Source organism: Carassius gibelio, chromosome B20, assembly GCF_023724105.1.
Source record: "Carassius gibelio isolate Cgi1373 ecotype wild population from Czech Republic chromosome B20, carGib1.2-hapl.c, whole genome shotgun sequence".
NCBI lineage: Eukaryota > Metazoa > Chordata > Actinopteri > Cypriniformes > Cyprinidae > Carassius > Carassius gibelio.
In genome coordinates, this window is record NC_068415.1 from 3600719 (window position 1) to 3619141 (window position 18423).

Sequence of the window (18423 nt, forward strand, 5' to 3'; positions counted from 1 at the left end):
AGGCATTCAAATCACTGAAGTATTACAATTAAATAAAATACTAAATAAAAAAGTTAATCAGACATTATTACAGTTTTTCATTGTATATGATTAATCAAGATTAACTGCATCAAAAATAAAAATGTTTGTTTACATAATATATGTTTGTGTACTGAGTATGTTTATTATGTATATATAAAAGCACACACAGACAGTATATTTAAAAAATGTGTACATGTATTTACATATTCTTATATTTTAGATAAATACTGTATATTTAAAATATAAACATTACATATTTTTCTTAAATATATACATGCATGTGTTTGTATTTATATTTACGTAAATAAAAAAGCCCAATACACACACATATATTATGTAAACAAAATATTTTCTTTTGGATAAATTCATTCGTTTGACACCACTAATATGTATGTATAAATATTGGTTATCTTTTTATAGTTTACAAATGTTTTTAATTTCTATGTAAATAAAATTATATATTTTTTTTACTTTTAATAATTTTTTCAGATTATGTATATATGGTTTGTGTCCATCCAATGAAATTCAGAGGTCCAGTTTTTTGTTTTTTATCTGTTGTTGTGTGTCACAGAAGAAAGCAAGTCAGACAACGTAACAACGTAAGAATGAGTACATTCATTTCAATTTTTGAGTTTTTTTTTTTAAAATCTTTTCTTGGAAATACGTGTTAACACACTGAACAAGAAACTGTTATTTTAAACCCGCTGTGCCTTGTTCTACAGCATAAATCCAGAGACATTATTATACTCATGTACTCTAATGAGTATCATAGTAATATGATTAAACCAGCTCTTGAGAGATGCTGTGATTTCTGAGGAGAGATTCGCGTTGCACACAGCAAGGCATGATGGGATGGATAAAACAGGGACTATTAATCCAGAATGCCCCAAATGAAAAAGAGCGAGCGAGCGAGCGAGAGTTTTAAGACTCGTTTTGCTACAAGAAGCTGTCACAGACGTTTACTTTCGTGCCGTTTGCTGCAACAACTTTCTTCCATAAGCCCCCGTGACCCCAGAGACAAACTCACTACGCCTCCATACCCTAAATAACTACAGATTAAAATTTTACACACTCTCTCCCTCTCATGTTCTGACAAAGAGCAGTGTTGGCCTGTCATCTCCGATCTCATCTGCTGAGGAGACATCGCTGTGCCATCGCTCCTCAGTAAACACAAACACACACACTCTCAAATACGTTCAGACACGCTCGTGCAATCCTTCATTATTCTCAACACATGCATCATGCTGAAACACACACAGAATCTTAAAAACACTTTAATAAAGCCAGAAAAATTAGATGAGAGTTTAGTGGGATTCTATAGTAATTCTATAGCAATGCACCCAGCATGTTAAATGGTAAGCAACCAACTATATTAGTGAAAATGATTTATTTTGATTATTATTAATAATGCATTTAACTGTTTTTTTCAACAATATGTGCACGAAAAATACATTTGCATCAAAAACTTTTAACCCGTGTGCTGTTTTTTCAGATAAAAATAAATAAATTAAAATAAATGCTTGCAATGCTTTCTTTTTTGGAACTGATTGTTTATAGGCCTCATTGATCTAAGCTTATCCACCTCCAGATGTTTTTTTTTGTTTTGTTTACAACGTTCATTCAAAAACGAGTTGCATGAAGTCAGATCAGTGAGGCCTATAACCAGGTATAAAAAGAAATTCAAAACCTGTGCTTCTTCTTTTCATTGAAAGAAAATAGGCTGATAAAAAAAGATCATTTTTGGGGGAAAGTTGATAGACCCTGTGTGTGCAGTGTCAAAATGTTCCATAAAAAAAAAAAAAAAAATTCTTCTCCAGGTCAAAATGGCCAAAACAAAAAACGAGGGTTAAATATAAGTTAAAGACACCTAATACAAAGCTTTTTTATTATTATTATTTACTTTCCATAGTGATTAAGATAATCTTTAAACATGCTAAGATCACTGTAGTAGTAGTTGATCATATTTAGTCATTTTTGTGTCTATAATGACTAGATTTTAAAGGTTATTTATGTCAATGAATGTGTTTGTTTTGCCAACAAATCGACTTGTCCTTACGCTGACTCCTGTCACTGTCCATTCTAATGCAGATGTACAGTATAGATCTATAGATGAGGAGAGATCTTTATGTTTAATTCATCACTTCTCTCATCCTCTTGCTCTCTTCTCGATGTCTGTAATTTTTTGTAATCATAAAGATGAAAGCACTGATGATTTTTGCCCTTAAGTATAAACAGAACTGGCTGACGACATCAATATCCACAAATCTAAACAAACAGGAGGAGCAGCAAACTTCACAAAAGTGCCTCTTCAGCATGTGTGTGTTTGTGCGACGCGTGAAATGTGTAGCTGACCAAATAGACTACAAATTAGACTGAAATCAAGGCTCGGGTCGGTCTTGATCGGTAAAATGTTTTTTTTTTTTAAACCCCGGGACGTTCAAAATCTCAGACCTAAAGTGAAATGATAGTGAAACTGATTTCAAATGGAAACAGACATCAGAGTGGTTCAGACACACATGCACACAAACTCACAGTGACGTTCAAATGAACCCGACTCTGCTGGGACGACGTGGAAATAAAGACGCCACGATAACAAACTCAATAAAACACGAGTACAAGAGAAACAAATAAACATAAAAGTCAGAGGAAGTAAAGGACGTAACCTAAAAAACAACACAACTCTGTCCGTGAATGTGTGTGTGTGCAGAAACTGCTCTTTGCTAGTGTCTCAATACATTGTGAATGCTCCCTTTTCCAGCTCAATAACAATAAAACAGAAATTCTTCAGATAAATAAGTGCCACACACGGGAGGAACGGGCCATTCTCTTTATTTTTACTGTTGTTTGTCCATCAAACTCATTTTATTCATGGTTCATTACTCCTTCTTTCAATGGCTTTAATTTTCCACTTCTCTACCCTGACACACAGTGCCTGTCTGAAAAAACAACGCATGCAACTGGACATAAATGTGAGTTTATGTAAGTATGGGCTTATTTAGCTACATTAAATCTCACAAAACTTGCCTTAAAGGCATAATAATCTATAATTTTTTTATTAAAACATTTTTCTTGCATAGTGTATGGTTTGTTTAGAGTCACTTAGTTGTCATTATAATTGGCTTTATGAGAGAACTAACAAATAAACAATAAAAACACACTGACTTGTTAAAAAGTCAAAGTTTGGGTTGGTAAGATTTTTCTCAAAGACATCTCAAAGCTGCATTTATATAATAAAAATAATTACTGTAAAATATTATAAGTTTTCTATTTGAATATATTAAACAAATATAATTAAATAATGTGATTTTCAGCATCATAACTCCAGTTTTCGTGTCACATGATCCTTCAGAAATAATTAATATCCCGATTTGCTATTCAAGAAATATTTCTGATTACAGATTACAATCAATGTTGAAAACATTAGTGCTGCTTCATATTTTTGTGGAAACAAGGAATCTAAGATGGATAGAAAGTTCAAAACACTAGCATTTATTTGAAATATAAATATTTTGTAACATTTTGTAATATCTTTACTGTCACTTTTGATCAATTTAATGCGTCCTTCCTGAATAAAAAGTAGGCCATTCTTTTCTTTTGACTTTTATTATGTATAAATATTTGTATATTCATTTATGTTCGCTAAAACTATATTTTCTTGTTTCATTGATCTTTTTACTATTAATAGTAATTTAGCATGTTAAAAGAACTATATGTTGTTCTTGAGCAAAACGGTAGCCTAAAAAGTGTTTTCAATCTATAGCCGACTTTCAACAATAAACCCACCCTAGGAAATCCACACGTGACAGCTAGCCCCAGTTCCCCTGCATTAATAACAGTGCAAGTTCATGGTTAGTCCTCATTATACCAATAGTATCCAGATGAGTGTGTTTGCATCGGTTCGGTAGAAAAGAAGCTGGCGTTGTTTGTTTTAAAACAGTTATTGCGTTTAGAAGCATGGGAGAGGTGAAATGCAGGGAGACAGGTGCTGGCAAAGAGCAAGCGAATGAAACATGAGGTGAGACAGACGGCGAGCAGGTAGAGAGACAGATATTCTCTCATTCTCATTCATTCAGAGCATATCTGATGCATACACACACACACACACACACACACACACACACGTGACCTCTCCGGCTGCACAGAGAGAAAGAAAAGAGCGGCTCTCTCCTCCTGTTAAACTTGTCACATCGCATCCTCGCTGATGGGGGGAGGGGTCAGGGTTGGGGCGTCGCCTCAGGGCTCGTCGCCGAGCAACAAAAGACCACTCAGCTCGCGTTAGCCCTCCCGTCGGCCAATCAGAACTGACGGAAGTCGGGCGCGGTCCGCTGCTAGCCTTCAAATGCTAAGTGCTTCATTAGCCACCTTTCATATCGCCGTCGCCCCCGGCATCCCACTTTACACTCGCCATCCCTGGGAGCGCGGCAAAACTTCAGACCGCTGTCAGGCCACACACACACATACTGTCATCAGTGAATTTTGTGGTTTGGAGAAACGCTCACAGTCACACAATCACAACGCCGAATTCATCATGCTCGCGCGTGACAGCAGAGTACAGCGTGAATTTGTTGTTATGAGTGTGTAATGTGGTTAGACATCACCGTGTGTGTGTGTGGCCTGAAGCTCAGCAGATGCCTGAAGCCTCTCCTGTCAGGATGGAGAGATCGGACGGAGAGGGAAACAGGAGAGAGCAGCTCCATCGGGGTATGGCTGTCTCTGTTTGTGTGTTTCCTGTTATCTTCCTCTCAATGCCCTCCTCTTCCTCGGTATGTCATGGTGAAACCTTGAGTCAAACACGTTCTCTTTCCTCAGGACTGAATTCACACTGATATCTGGGAAAGCAAGCACCAGTCCTCATACAGCACTAACAAAAATGAGCCTAGTTGTATTTTCAAAGGTGTATGGTGTGGTAGTTTTTAAATACTAGAGAACCATGCAAGTACCATGGTATATGAATGGAAAATGTTTTATTATACATTGTTTATAACAAAGTACCAAAGTATTAGTCTAGTATTTGCACTGAAACTTTGTAAAATCTTAGTAAAAGTCCGCAAACAAAAGGTTTTGTTGAAGATTTTACAAAAACTGAATTGTTTAACGTACAAAAAGTTAACAAAATTGTGCTTAAAATGAGTAATATGTAATAGTAATATGTTAAATTAGCAACATGAAATGTATAATTCATGCAGATTAATTTAATCTGCATGAATTATACATTTCATGTTGCTAATTTGCTTATTTAACATATAAATTCAGCAAAAAACATTATGGGTTTAAATGTTATATTCGTTTGAAAGAAATTAACAAGAAACAGTACAGTTTGCACCAAAATACTGTAACATTTGACTGGATGCATGACTATTAACATCATCAACAAGAGATATGGTCATTTATTTCTCCTGCCAATTAATAGGTTAGGTGTTAGGGTTAGTCATATTATTAGTTTTAGCATTTTAATATTTCACGTGTCACTGTCTTTGAATTTGTCAGAACAAACCTGTGATCCTTGATACTTGATATTAAAATGTAAATAATTTTAAAAAGAATTTTCTTAGTCAGTATACAATAAATATAATCTTTGGCCTGATGTTGATTACCACAAATAATAATTATGACTTTTACTCTTAGTTTGAGTTTTTAAATAAAAATATACTAAAAGTTAAGCAGATATTTTGGAAGTATGGGGAGGCCCTTTTTTGTTGGATTAAACCTGGAATATTCTGTTCATAAATAGAAGGTCCTCTGCTGTTTAATGGTACTTTGAAGCTGTCTGAGATTTAATATAAAAATATATCCAGGAGAATGTTCGCCATATTGGTTTAAATTGACATTCTGGGTTAATTATAACCCGGTTTCCTGCTCAATATCTCATGTTCATGTAATTTTGGACTGAGATCAAGGACTCGAGCCCAAGATGTGACCTCTAAATTGGACTATTTAATTACATAATGTAGTGAAGTTGGAATAGTGGAGGGATGATATAAGAATATGAACCCTTGCATTGCGATTGAGAGAATGTGATGAACATGCTCAGACTTTTTGTTTTTAGAAATTAGAGGTGAGTCGAAATGAGCTTCCGGTCGTGTCAGTAAACTCGTATTGAATCCAGACCACTCCTTTAGTTTGAGATGTTTTGTGCACATGTCTATAGGACCAAGCTGTGTGTGTGTGTGTGTGTTTGTGTGTGTGTGTGTGTGTGTGTGTGTGTGTAAGAGAGAGAGAGAGAGAGAGAGGGTCAGTCATACTGTATTCCCAGTGCTCCCTCTAGTGGACTGATTGTTTTACAGCTCAGTCAACAATCCCAGTGTCACTCACAGACTCTCATATGCCAGAGCACAAGTTCATTCAGTTATTTGAATGAAAACATTGATGCTCGGATATATATATATATATATATATATATATATATATATATACATAATATACACACACACACACACACACACACACATTACACTATGATTCCTGATGTTATTGTTATATCTCATATGTGATGCGTCTGTGTTTGTAGTGTAATAGATTTGATGTGTATTTGTGTATAGTGTTAGGTGTAGCTGTGAGTCTAGTATATATAGAGTGTGTGTGTGTGTGTGTGTGTGTGTGTGTGTTGTGTGAGTGATTCTGTTCCCCTGTGTTGGCCTGAGGGCACCTTCACTTCACAATTAATGGAGAGAGTCTCATGGGAGCTTCAGTCTCCCTCTTTTACATGAAACCTTCCTCTCCTCTTCCCTCCACCCTCTCTCCTCACATTCATTCTTTTCTCTTCTCTTCTCTTCCCTTCATTCTCATTTAGTCTCTCATTTTCTTCTCATTTTGTCTCGACATTGTCATCTTTTAACTTCAGTTAATCTCTTCATTCTTGTGTATGTCTTATAATTTTCTCATGTCTTCTCATGTCGTCTCTTCTCTTCTCATTTCATCTCTTCCAGTCTCATTTCATCATTTCTTTGGTTTCTTCACATTTTGTGTCATCTGTCATTTTCAGCTCATCTTTTTATCCCTTCGATTTTTGTTTCTTTCATCTCTTCTTCTTTCATCTATCATAATTTTACCTCTTCTCTTATTTTATTCTCATTCCATCTCTTATTTCGCTTCTTGTTTTAGCTCATCTTTTCTAAACTCTTCTATATTTTTCTTGTCCGGTTTCCTCTCGTTTTGTCTCTTCTCTCGTTTTCTTCTTTTCTCTGCTCACTTTGAATTCTTTTCTCACCTCTGCTTTTCTCGTCTCTTGCATCTCATTTATTCTCGCTTTGTCTCATCCTTTTCTTGTTTCTTCTAATTTCTTCTCATCTCTTTTCATTTAACATGTTCGTTTGTCTTCTTGTTTCATTTTCTCTCATCACTCCTTTCCTCTCATCTGAATCTTCTTCTCTTCTTTTTTCATCTTGTCTTCTCTTCCTTCCTCTTCTTGCCTCCCATAATTTTTCCTTTCATTTCATCTCTTCTCACTTTGTCTCTGCTGTTTTCTCTGTTCTTGTTTCTTCTCATCCGTCTCATCTCCTTTCTCTTCTCCTCCTGTTTTAATCTCTTATTTCTATATGTATTTATTTTTATATTTCATTTTCTTCTCATTTTGTCTGTCAACTTATCTTTTCTAATCCCATTCTCATTTTCGTCTCGTCTCTTATATTCTTTCCTTCTCTGTTTATTTCTTCTTTTCTCGCCTCTTCCCATTTTGCCATTTTTTCTTTTATCCTTTCTTACTAATTTTTTTCTTTCATTTCTTGTTTCTTCTATTTTCTTACCATCTCCTCTCATATCTTTGTTTTCTTGTCTAATATCGTCTCTCATCTCTAAAATCAGAAGGGAGCGATATTTGATAATACCCTCCCACAAAACACACAACAACACACAACTAAAGAACCCGACAGGCCACATCACACCTCCACATTTTTAGCATGCATGTACAAAAACCCCTTTTCAGCTTGCGTGTGTCTCTGTAGGCCGCATGCGTCTCGTCTTGCGTCTGTTATACTATATTAAAGCGCACGCAAATCCTTTTGGTTTATTTAGATGAAGACATTCCCAAAACCGCACAGACGGATCTTTCCTCAGAACAGAATAAAATCTCAGGGAGCGTTTGATAACGAGAGGAATGAGGAGAACTCCTCCTCTTTAAACGATTGCATCACCTTGTCTTCCACCTCGTTCCCTCGTTCTCCTTCTCTGCCTCTTGATATCTCCTTAAATCCGGAGAGAACTGACTGAAGATTTCATTTCTTCCTCCATATGTAATCAACATCAAACGCACGCACACACTTTGTCTCACCCGCGACGACACTTTCGATCACCTCGTGTAGTCTCACCTGTGTCATCAATTAGAGTGTCTCTCCGCACAATGCATTATGGGAAGGAGTTCAGAGCTGTCAGGCATCATGAAGCGTACTGTGCACGCACACAGCTGGAGTAATGCGAGGTGTCTGCGGTGTCAAGCGTTCTGTTTAATGTGATTCTCTCTGTCTTGTACGCCGTGTGTGTTGCTTTCTGCAGCTGCTGTTTACCATGCGATAATACAACAAGTGTGTGTTTGAAGTGTGACTGTGCTGTGTTCTTGTGCGGGCAGAAGGGGACGGCACGTCACCACTCATAAACTCATTTCAGACTTGTTAAGAAAGACATTGTGTTACTTTGTTTGACCTGGAGCTGGTTAGATTGACAGAGTGAGTTTTAACCTGCAGGTGCGGCAGATTCGGAGGGTCTTTCGTAACGGTGAGAAACATGATTCTGATAAGGGTCAAACACAGGGCTAACTTATTTTGCAAGGCGGAAGTAAGCTCTTTTCTGTGAATGTGTGCGAGACTTCCATTTCATTAGCCACTAAACAATCAGAAGAATAACAAGTAAACCGTAAAACTTTTAAATGTGTTTATGATTACAATAATACCAAAGGGATGAATGGGTTAAAGCTATAAGGCATACAGGTAAAACTACTTGGCATGTGCACATTAATATAGCGTACTGTTTTTGCATTACTATAAGGCATATGTTTAGGGTTGGGGCAGGTACAAGATGTTAATAAAACACAATTACATTACAAAAATTACATTTATTGTTAGCTGTATCCCTTCTAGCTACAAGCGAATGAGTGAGAAGTGCCATAAGCTGAATCCCACCTGTCACAAAAAGTTAGTTACTTCTTAAACTCTAAAAAATAGTTTAATCCAAAAGTATTGTTTGGATTCATTAAATGATTAGTGGTTCCCTCTAAAAAGCTGTGTATTCAGTGTAGCCTCTTCTCCATTGACATCCATTCATAAAAGAAAGAAAAGAAATCAGCCGTTTATCTCCTTTTCCACGTACTGTCAGAGCAGAAGTGTTAGCATTAGCCATTTTCTTTCTAGTGGCTTTAAAAATAACGCAGCGGATCACACCATTAATAGCCTACCTAGGAAAATAGTTTTTTCAGTCCCCATTTACTTTTATAGTAAATTTCATCCTTTTGTGAATGATTTAAGTGTTATACTGCAACTGTTATGGGTCTTTCTGAAGTCTTCCCATAGCTGTCATAGTAATTTATTAGTGATACATCAATTTTACTGTAGTAAATGGCAAATAAAGGTGGATTTGATATTGAACCATTACCATTAGTGCACGTGCAGCTGCACATGAGGTGAACTTCTGCGTCCACGTCCTGCTCACCATCTCTGTGTCGAGGCAAACAATAAATATAGCCTGATTCCTGGGAAAGAAACTTATATAATCATAGTTTTTCAGACTCTCATGCAGACTCAGTCTGGCACTAAATGCCATCTTTCACTTGTTCTTTTATTTGTAGAATTGTTGGAATTCATCCTTGTGTTGTGAATGTCATGTTGTCTTTAATCCGGTGGATCTCAGCCCCCTCATTATCCATCACAACAATCGAAGATATTACATACGCTGGTATTTATTTTGTAATTATGGCAATAGAATTTATTTTTTACAGAAACTGGGAGTTTTAGGCTATTAAATTAAGTTTTAATTCAATTTGTTGCTTAATTGTGTGGCACCACAAGTTTGCTGAGGCCATGGGCCCCTGGTTGAGAATCACTGCTTTAATCATTTCTGCTCTTCTTGAAGCAATGTTCAAGTCCCAAAACAGGTAAAACACATTTTTTAATACCCATCAACATTGACCAGAAATGCTGTGAAGAATAAACTCTACAGCTCATTTGTAGGAACCAGACAGCTCTTGCAAACGTGGTAACCAGGGTTTCTTCTAAAATGCCATATAAATCACCACAGACAGTGTTACTACAAGTGCTTTAAGTGGCCCAAAAGAGGTGCCTGTACTCTATTATAGCTAAAAAAAAATTATTTTCTGTTTTTTTTTTTTTGATGACTCCTCTCATCCCCTGAGATAACAACAACTATATTGAAGGGCTTTTATATACAGCAGTCAACAGGCGACCTTAATAATAAATCCTTTTATTAGTTCGTGGATTTGCTTGAGCTAGAAAGAACTACTGAACATAAATAAAATGTTCATAAGGATTTTGAAAAAATACCCTTATATAGATTTACTGCATTACTTCATTCAAACATCCAAACTGACTCAAATGATTCGCGAACCCGCTTTGAACTCCCGAACTGATTCAAATGATTCGCGAACCCGCTTTGAACTCCCGAACTGACTCAAATGATTCGCGAACCCGTTACGAACTCCCGAACTGATTCAAATGATTCTTTATCACCAAACTGACTCGAATGATTCACGAACTCGCTACGAACTCCCGAACTGACTCAAATGATTCGCGAACCCGTTACGAACTCCCGAACTGATTCAAATGATTCGTGATCACCAAACTGACTCAAATGATTTGCGAACCCGCTACGAACTCCCGAACTGCCTCAAATGATTCGCGAACCCGCTTCGAACTCCCGAACTGACTCAAATGATTCGCGAACCCGTTACGAACTCCCGAACTGATTCAAATGATTCGTGATCACCAAACTGACTCAAATGATTCGCGAACCCGCTACAAACTCCCGAACTGCCTCAAATGATTCGCGAACCCGCTTCGAACTCCCGAACTGATTCAAATGATCCGCGAACCCGCTCCAAACTCCCAACCTGACTCAAATGATTCACGCTCCATACTCCGAACTAGGAAGAATTAGGAAGCGTTCATTGTGAAGGGTGCTCTGAAAAGTGGCAGCGCATGCAAAGGATTAAAACCTCTATTAAAACAGATGTCCAAATGAACGTACTGGTACGCTAAAAGCACGTTCTGGGCGCACGGAGAGGTGGCGGTAGCTACGCTCAAGAGCTATATTTGGAAGTGGCGGTACTGAGTACCAGTGCATGCCGGCCCACTTAAAGCACTGGTTACTACCATAAAACAAGCTTGTGATTAGGAACCACTGTCAACTCATTAAATGCATTTTACACTGTTGAAAGCAGAACCCATAAAAATGTATTATGGGTTTTACATTAGTGGCGAGAGCAGTAATAAGAAGTACGTCTCTTGTGCTCACTAAGGCTGCATTTATTTGACCAAATATACAGTTAAACAGTAATATTGTTACGTTTTCTATTGTAATATATTTCAAGATGCTATTTATTTCTGTGATTCAAAGCTGAATTTTCAGCATCATTACTCCAGTCTTAAGTGTCACATGATCCTTCAGTAATCATTCTGATATGCCCAAGAAATATTTATTATTAATACAGTTGTGCTGCTTCATATTTTTGTGATATTTGTGATTTTTCCAGTTTTTTCCACATTTATTTCAACAATTATTTGAAATAGAAATCTTTTATGACATCGGAAATGTCTTCAGTTAAAAAAAATAAAATAAATAGTTGAGAAAACATAAAACTTGATGAAGTAAGACTTTAGAGATCTCTCAACAATAGTTTTTTAGTTCTTCTCAGTAAATACACTTTGTTTAGCAAAAGATAATTTGATTGTTCATGCAGTGCCGATTGTCTCATTTTTCTAATAGAAACATTTTATTGTTGAGTCTAATTAATTTATCTAATGATTTTTTTTCTGTTTTCTGGAAGAAAAAAAGAATGTGCAAAAAATCACCACATTATTGATTTTTATGTTTATTTACAAATGACAACCCTGAATGGATAACTTAGTCTAACATGTAGACAACATTTTTTTTGCTTATAAATCAACTTACAAGATTAAAATATCCAGAAAACAGATATAAAACATTCTCTAGGCCTTAAACTCGACACACAAACCTCATAAACGGTGGCAATCAACAGATGTTAAGAAAGACGAGCTGTTTGCATCACAGTACACAAATTACTAACAATAGTGACAATACGACAACAAAAAAGCTTCAATTAAGTAAAAAAAACATGCAGCAAAATAATAATCATATAACAGTAACTTAATTTATTCATACTGGGAAAGTCTTATTATTTCAACAATATTAAATTATTTTGCTGTGACAACATTTGGGGTAAATTTGTTTTTAGGGATTTTAAGTATTTTCAAGAAAATAGCATCCTTTAGTATTAGAGACTCAGATGTGTTTTTAAGGTGCATGCTTCCTGAGTAAAATGAATTTCTTTCAACAAAAACTCCCTCCACAATGGCATTATGTACCAAGATGATCTGATCAGAATTGATAATAGTAGCATTTTATGTTTCTTATGCTTAGGAGTTCTTCATATCACCTTGTCAGATGTTACTGCAGTAATGTTGTCATAGTATACACAGAGAGTGTGAGACTGTGTGTGTGTTTAAACTCAGATTGACTGATAGAGGCTTCAGGGAATTTGCTCGTGGCTTTTGCCTGTAACCTTTATATAAAACCAGGTTTTGATTTGAAACGTCTCTCTAACACCTATGACACTGCATTTCAGGAATGAGTTTTCAGAGTGTTTCTGCAAAAGCCAGACGTGCGTCTCGTCAGACAGTTGGGTGTTTAGGTTATCTAGCTCACATCGAGTTTCACGCTGTGTGTGTGTGAGAATGTGATATTGTCTCTGTGTCGAGTGGGAAGTTCTGAGGTGCGTAATTAGAATATGGGCTCCTGTGTTGTGACTGGCTTCTTTGAGCGAGCTCACCTGTGTGCTTCCTGCTCATTAGCATTCTCATGCATATTAATAAGGAGCAGAGGCGCAGCACACCCTAGCTTGGCCGCAGGGCATCATGGGAGATTACTTGCATGAGTAATCCCGCTGGCTGGAGTTGGTCCAGAACTCCACAGCTGTCCGTCAAAGCGCAGGCGTGCAGAAGGGCATCAGGGTGTGGCGGGGCAGGGCAGTAAAGGGCTAGCGTTTAGCATGGGCTTAGCATTAGCTCATGGGGGAGGAAGTGAATCTCCTTTTGCATCGTAATGAGAGGGCATTTTTTCTTTTTCTTTTTTTCTCTCAGTGGCTTTGCTGATTAGCTTCTATTGGTGACCCCTGGAGTACAAAACCAGCCTTAATTTTTTTTGAAATGGAGAATTATATAAAATCTGAAAGCTGAATACATATGCTTTCCATTGATGTATGATTTGCTAGGATAGATACAACTATTTGAAAATCTGGAATCTGAGGGTGGAAAAAAATACTAAGAAAATTGCCTTTAAAGTCCATAGCAGTGGTTATTACCAATCAAAAATTAAGTTTGAACATATTTACGATAGGGAATTTACAAAATATCTTCATGTAACGTGGTATTTACTTAATATCCTAATGGCTTTTGGCATAAAAGGAAAATAAATTGATAATTTTGACCCATACAATGAATTTTTGGCTATTGCTACAAATATACCCCAGCGATTTAAGAAGAAAAAAGTGACATAACATTCAGCCAAGTATGGTGACCCATACTCAGAATTCATGCTCTGCATTTAACCCATACAAAGTGCACACACCCGGAGCAGAGCAGTGAACACACACACACACACACTGTGATCACACACCCGGAGCAGTGGGCAGCCATTTATGCTGCGGCGCCCGGGGAGCAGTTGGGGGTTCGATGCCTTGCTCAAGGGCACCTAAGTCGTGGTATTGAAGGTGGAGAGAGAACTGTACATGCACTCCCCCCACCCACAATTCCTGTCGGCCCGAGACTCGAACTCTCAACCCTTCGATTGCGAGTGATAGAATCACTTTAATTGCTTTTCTGTTCAAAATTTTTGGGTCGGGAAGATTTTTTTACGTTATTGAAAAAAGTCTCATGTCTAAGGTTGCATTTGTTTGGTACAAACAATACAGTAAATAAAGCAGTAATATTGTAAAATAAAATTTTAAAGGATAAAATCTGAATGTTTAAAAATGTAATTTATTCATGTGATGCAAAGCTGACTATTTTTTTAAAGTCTCTTATGTCTAAGGTTGCATTTGTTTGGTAACAAATACAGTAAATAATACAGTAATGTTGTAAAATATTTTTACAGTTTTAAGTGTCAAATTTGAATATGTTTAAAATTTAATTTATTCCTGTGATGCAAAGCTGATTTTTTTTAAAGAAATCTCCTATGTCTAAGAGGGCATTAGTTTGGAAAAATTACAGTAAATAATACAGTAATATTGTAAAATATTTTTACAGTTTAAAGTGTCAAATTTGAATATGTTTAAAATGTAATTTATTCCTTTGATGCAAAGCTGATTTTTTTAAAGCAGTCTCTTATGTCTAAGGTTGCATTTGTTTGGTAACAAATACAGTAAATAATACAGTAATGTTGTAAAATATTTGTACATTTCTTCTTTCTCAAAACCCACACAAAAACTACATTAAAGACGCCAAAATATTTTATAATAACACATCTCTATGTTAAAATAACCAGCAGTGGCATCAAGGGAAGGGAACACACTTTTCATCATCCAATCAGTTCCCAATAGATAAAATCAAGTCCTTCCCAACATTTTTTCTCATCGAACATTTAGTTTTACCTGAAGATAAGTAAAATTGGTTGCAAATGCTGATTCATGTTGAATTGACATTTTCATTGGTTCATTCAGCTTTCAATCTAAAGCAGCCAAATCCAGTAAACTCAAGAGATGTTTGCTGTATCATTTGATAGAGAACAATGCAAGCTGCAAATGTCTTTATTTATCAATGTTTATCTCTGTGGTACAGAAATGAGATTTCACATTTGCTGGAATTAAATGTTTGGTTGCAGAAGAGCAGTATTGATCTCTCCTGCTCCAGCACTCTGAAGTCTATTAGTGTTTCCACATCATCACACATATGAAAGTGTAAGCCAAATGTGTGTGTGATAGAGATAGAGAGAGTGAGTGGAAGAGAGCACAGTAGGGTTCACATACTGTGTGAATACTAATTCAGCTCTCTTGGCAGGTCAGGGTCCCTCTCCTCTCGACATTTACCCATCTGCACCGTAGCACACACTCTCACACACAGCTCCTGTGGATTACCTAGGCCGCAGGACAGAGCCGTTTCTATGGAAACCTCATAGCAGGCCGCATCAGTTAACCACACACCTCTTGTAAAGTCTCTCCTCCAGCAGTGTGTGTGTGTGTGTGTGTGTGAAGCACACAGCACTGGGTGAACTGCACACCGACCTGTCACTCAGGTAATTACTGTGTTCTTTAATGAAGGACAGAAAGTCTTGCGTTCTTTTCCTGAATATGGTTTTGGGGATAAGCTTATCAGTGACAGATGATCCTGCTACACATGTGAAACACCTCAGTGTGAACTTTTTACTCATTTGAAAAGATTATGCATAAGCTTTTAAAAGAAGACTGTTCTGCTCCCCAGGGCTGCATTTATTTGATCAAAATTGTGAAATATTATTACTATTTAGATTCTATTTGAATATTATTTGAATACTGTGATCAAAGCTGAATTTTCTGCATCATTGCTCCAGCTGTTAGTTTCAATGTTTAAAACAGTTGCATTATTTCTGTGGAAACTGTGATACTTGTTTTCAGAATTCTTTATTGAATGGAGAGTTCAAAAGAACAGCATTTATTTGAAATAGTCTTTAAATGTCTTTGCTGACACTTTTGATCAGTTGAATGCATCCTTGTTAAATAACAGTATTAAATTCTTCAATAAAAACAGAAGTCACTCTTTTTCCTGGTTTCTCAGAAGAGGAAGTCGTCATAGTTGGGTAAACTCATGGTGGTGAGCAAAATCTACAACAAAAGAGTTTCTCTAATTATGTTGGCTATACTTGTCTCTCATTTTCTATTAAAAAAATCTTAAAGATAGGCTCTTACTATGGACTGGGAAAAGACTGGCTCTCCATAAACGCTAACATACTCACTGTTTCAATACTAAAGCCACAAGATGTAAACAATGAGTGTTATTACGATTTTAGTAGCAAATAAATCTTAATAATAAATCTCTAAATAAACCTTTACTATTTTGAATTTCGAGAACTTTACAGCTCCATCTCCGGACAACACCATAAACCCTAAAACAACTGTAAAATTCCTCAAATAATGCACACATTTTAACAAAACAATAAATAATATTAGTGCAATTATGAAATTATTAGCTCACATTTCTAATCCCTCCATAAATTAGTTGGTTACAGTGCATTTACAATAGAATACAGTACTATCTATAATACTTATCAGAGCGTTTAGAGTCATGCAATAAGATGATGCAATTCAGCAGATTATTAAAACACATTCACATGCTTAATTACAGAGTTTCTTGCTTGTAACGATGCAGTTTTATATAGTTGACACCATAATATAAAGTAAAACATAAAAAGTAAAATCAAAGTTGTAAAACTAAACCAAGAGCATGTTGGTTCTTTTCTTGTAGCAGTAACGAGAACAGCAAAAATAAATGTTATATATTTTAAAGATGGACGTTTTGATTTAAAGCCTTTTCAGCCATTTGATATCATGTGTGTTGGAGAAACTGTATTAATGTCATAATTTCTATATGAGACGGCGTCTATTACAGAGTATCTGACATTGAGTGTGTGCTTGTGTGTGTGTAGGTTACCATTTGATTGACAGGTGAGCAGAGTCTCAGTGCTCTGGGCTTCATAATCAGCAGCTTTATTCCGAGCACAAAGGATTGTGGGAAGAGAGGGATGAGAGAAGCCGAGAAGTGCAGAATAGTAAAATTCCCGGAGGAGAGGAGGGGTTGCCTTCTCTCCTTTGTTTATTTCTTTGCTTTCCTTTGAACAGGTTCTCAGTGTGTGTGTGTTTTGGGGAGTGCAGGTAGTGTATTTGGTGTATTTTTGAGTATGTGCGCGGCTCGGCGTGTGTGTTTTGAAACGAGTGTTGTTCTCATTATGACTGATAGATCAAAAGCGCGATTAATTTCTGAGCACGTCTTCCCTGGTGCTGTTGCTCCAGCTGTTCAGTGCTCCTCATGACGATAAAACGGATGCTCTGATTGGACGAACTCTCAGTCAGTCAATCAGACGGGGTGGGAGTGTCCATGTGGTGGGGCTTAGAGATGTTTTTCTGCATTAGTTTGAGTTTTTGTTGGGATCTGTAGAATTTATTTTGATTTAAACTACAATAGTAAATAGTTAGACCTCTGTCTTCTTTCTTTATGAGGTTAAGCACCACATTTTAAGTTAAACATTTCTATTTCTCCCTTGGATTAATCGCCTTTGCTTGTTTTGGATGAAAGGATAACTGTAAAATGAAGTAAATGTGTAATTTCCGTGCTGGACCGTTAGTGAGCTGATGCTACTGCAGCTCAAACTCTTCATCCTCTCCGGGCAGCTGCGTTTTTTTTTTTTTCAGTGAAGGTTTTATTAAAGCCGGCGTTTCTCAGAACTGCTGCTGAACCTCATTTACTTCATCTCCAGGAAGTCAATAGCATCACTTCTCTTTCCTCTCTTTCGTCAGAACTACTTAGTATGTTCACAACGTTCCTTGGCCGACCGTCAGTCTGTTTATCAGCCTTTTCGTTGCATCTTTCTTTCCGTGTGTCCATGTGTTTCAGGAATGATTTTACAAATGTTTCAAGTGATTGTTCCTCATTGCCAATTGCAAGTAAACTTCGGGTGATTGTTCAAAACCCAAATCATCGAGTAAAACTTTTGTTAGGACCTTTGACCAATTGACTCTCTCTGCTTATAGCTTTCCTGCTTAGAAGATTCCACAGTATTTAATATACCAACAATTTAATATACACCAATATTTACGATTTCTAAGCCTGTATCCTTCCCTGAGTATTTTTGTGCAGTTGTTTAAGTGATTTTTCCTTGTTTTGCCTGCTGATTAAGCTCATATCCATAAACAAAACGACCTCGTTTAACAGATTACAAAGGAATTACACGATCAAAGAGCAGAAGTCGGGATGTATAAGAGAGTGGGAGAGAGAGCAAGTGTGTGAGCGAGTGAGAAGGAGATTGTTTGTGTGTGAGGAAGAGAGAAAGAGATACACCTCTTGCCCTGCTCTATCTGATATCGGAATCCATTTTGTGCTGAATGAATTTAACATCTAACCCCACCCTCTGGTACAGGCCTCGGGGTCTCTGACACTCACTCACAGACACACTGTACATTTACATGCATTCAAACAA

At 36.7% G+C, this 18423-nt stretch overlaps 1 protein-coding gene across 2 annotated transcripts in view; it reads left to right on the forward strand.

Moving 5' to 3' along the window:
• The window catches only part of LOC127983639 (transcription factor AP-2-delta), a 45178-nt gene that overhangs the window by 11686 nt on the left and 15069 nt on the right, over window positions 1-18423 (forward strand). The window contains exon 1 of one of the 2 annotated variants that reach the window (XM_052585835.1): window positions 4474-4722. The exons of the other annotated variant lie outside the window; for it this stretch is intronic. Within the exon in view, the coding sequence (XP_052441795.1) occupies window positions 4603-4722 (120 nt within the window). The 5' untranslated portion in view covers window positions 4474-4602. Of the gene's footprint in view, window positions 1-4473; window positions 4723-18423 lie in introns of those variants that run through there. 2 annotated transcript variants of the gene reach the window in all.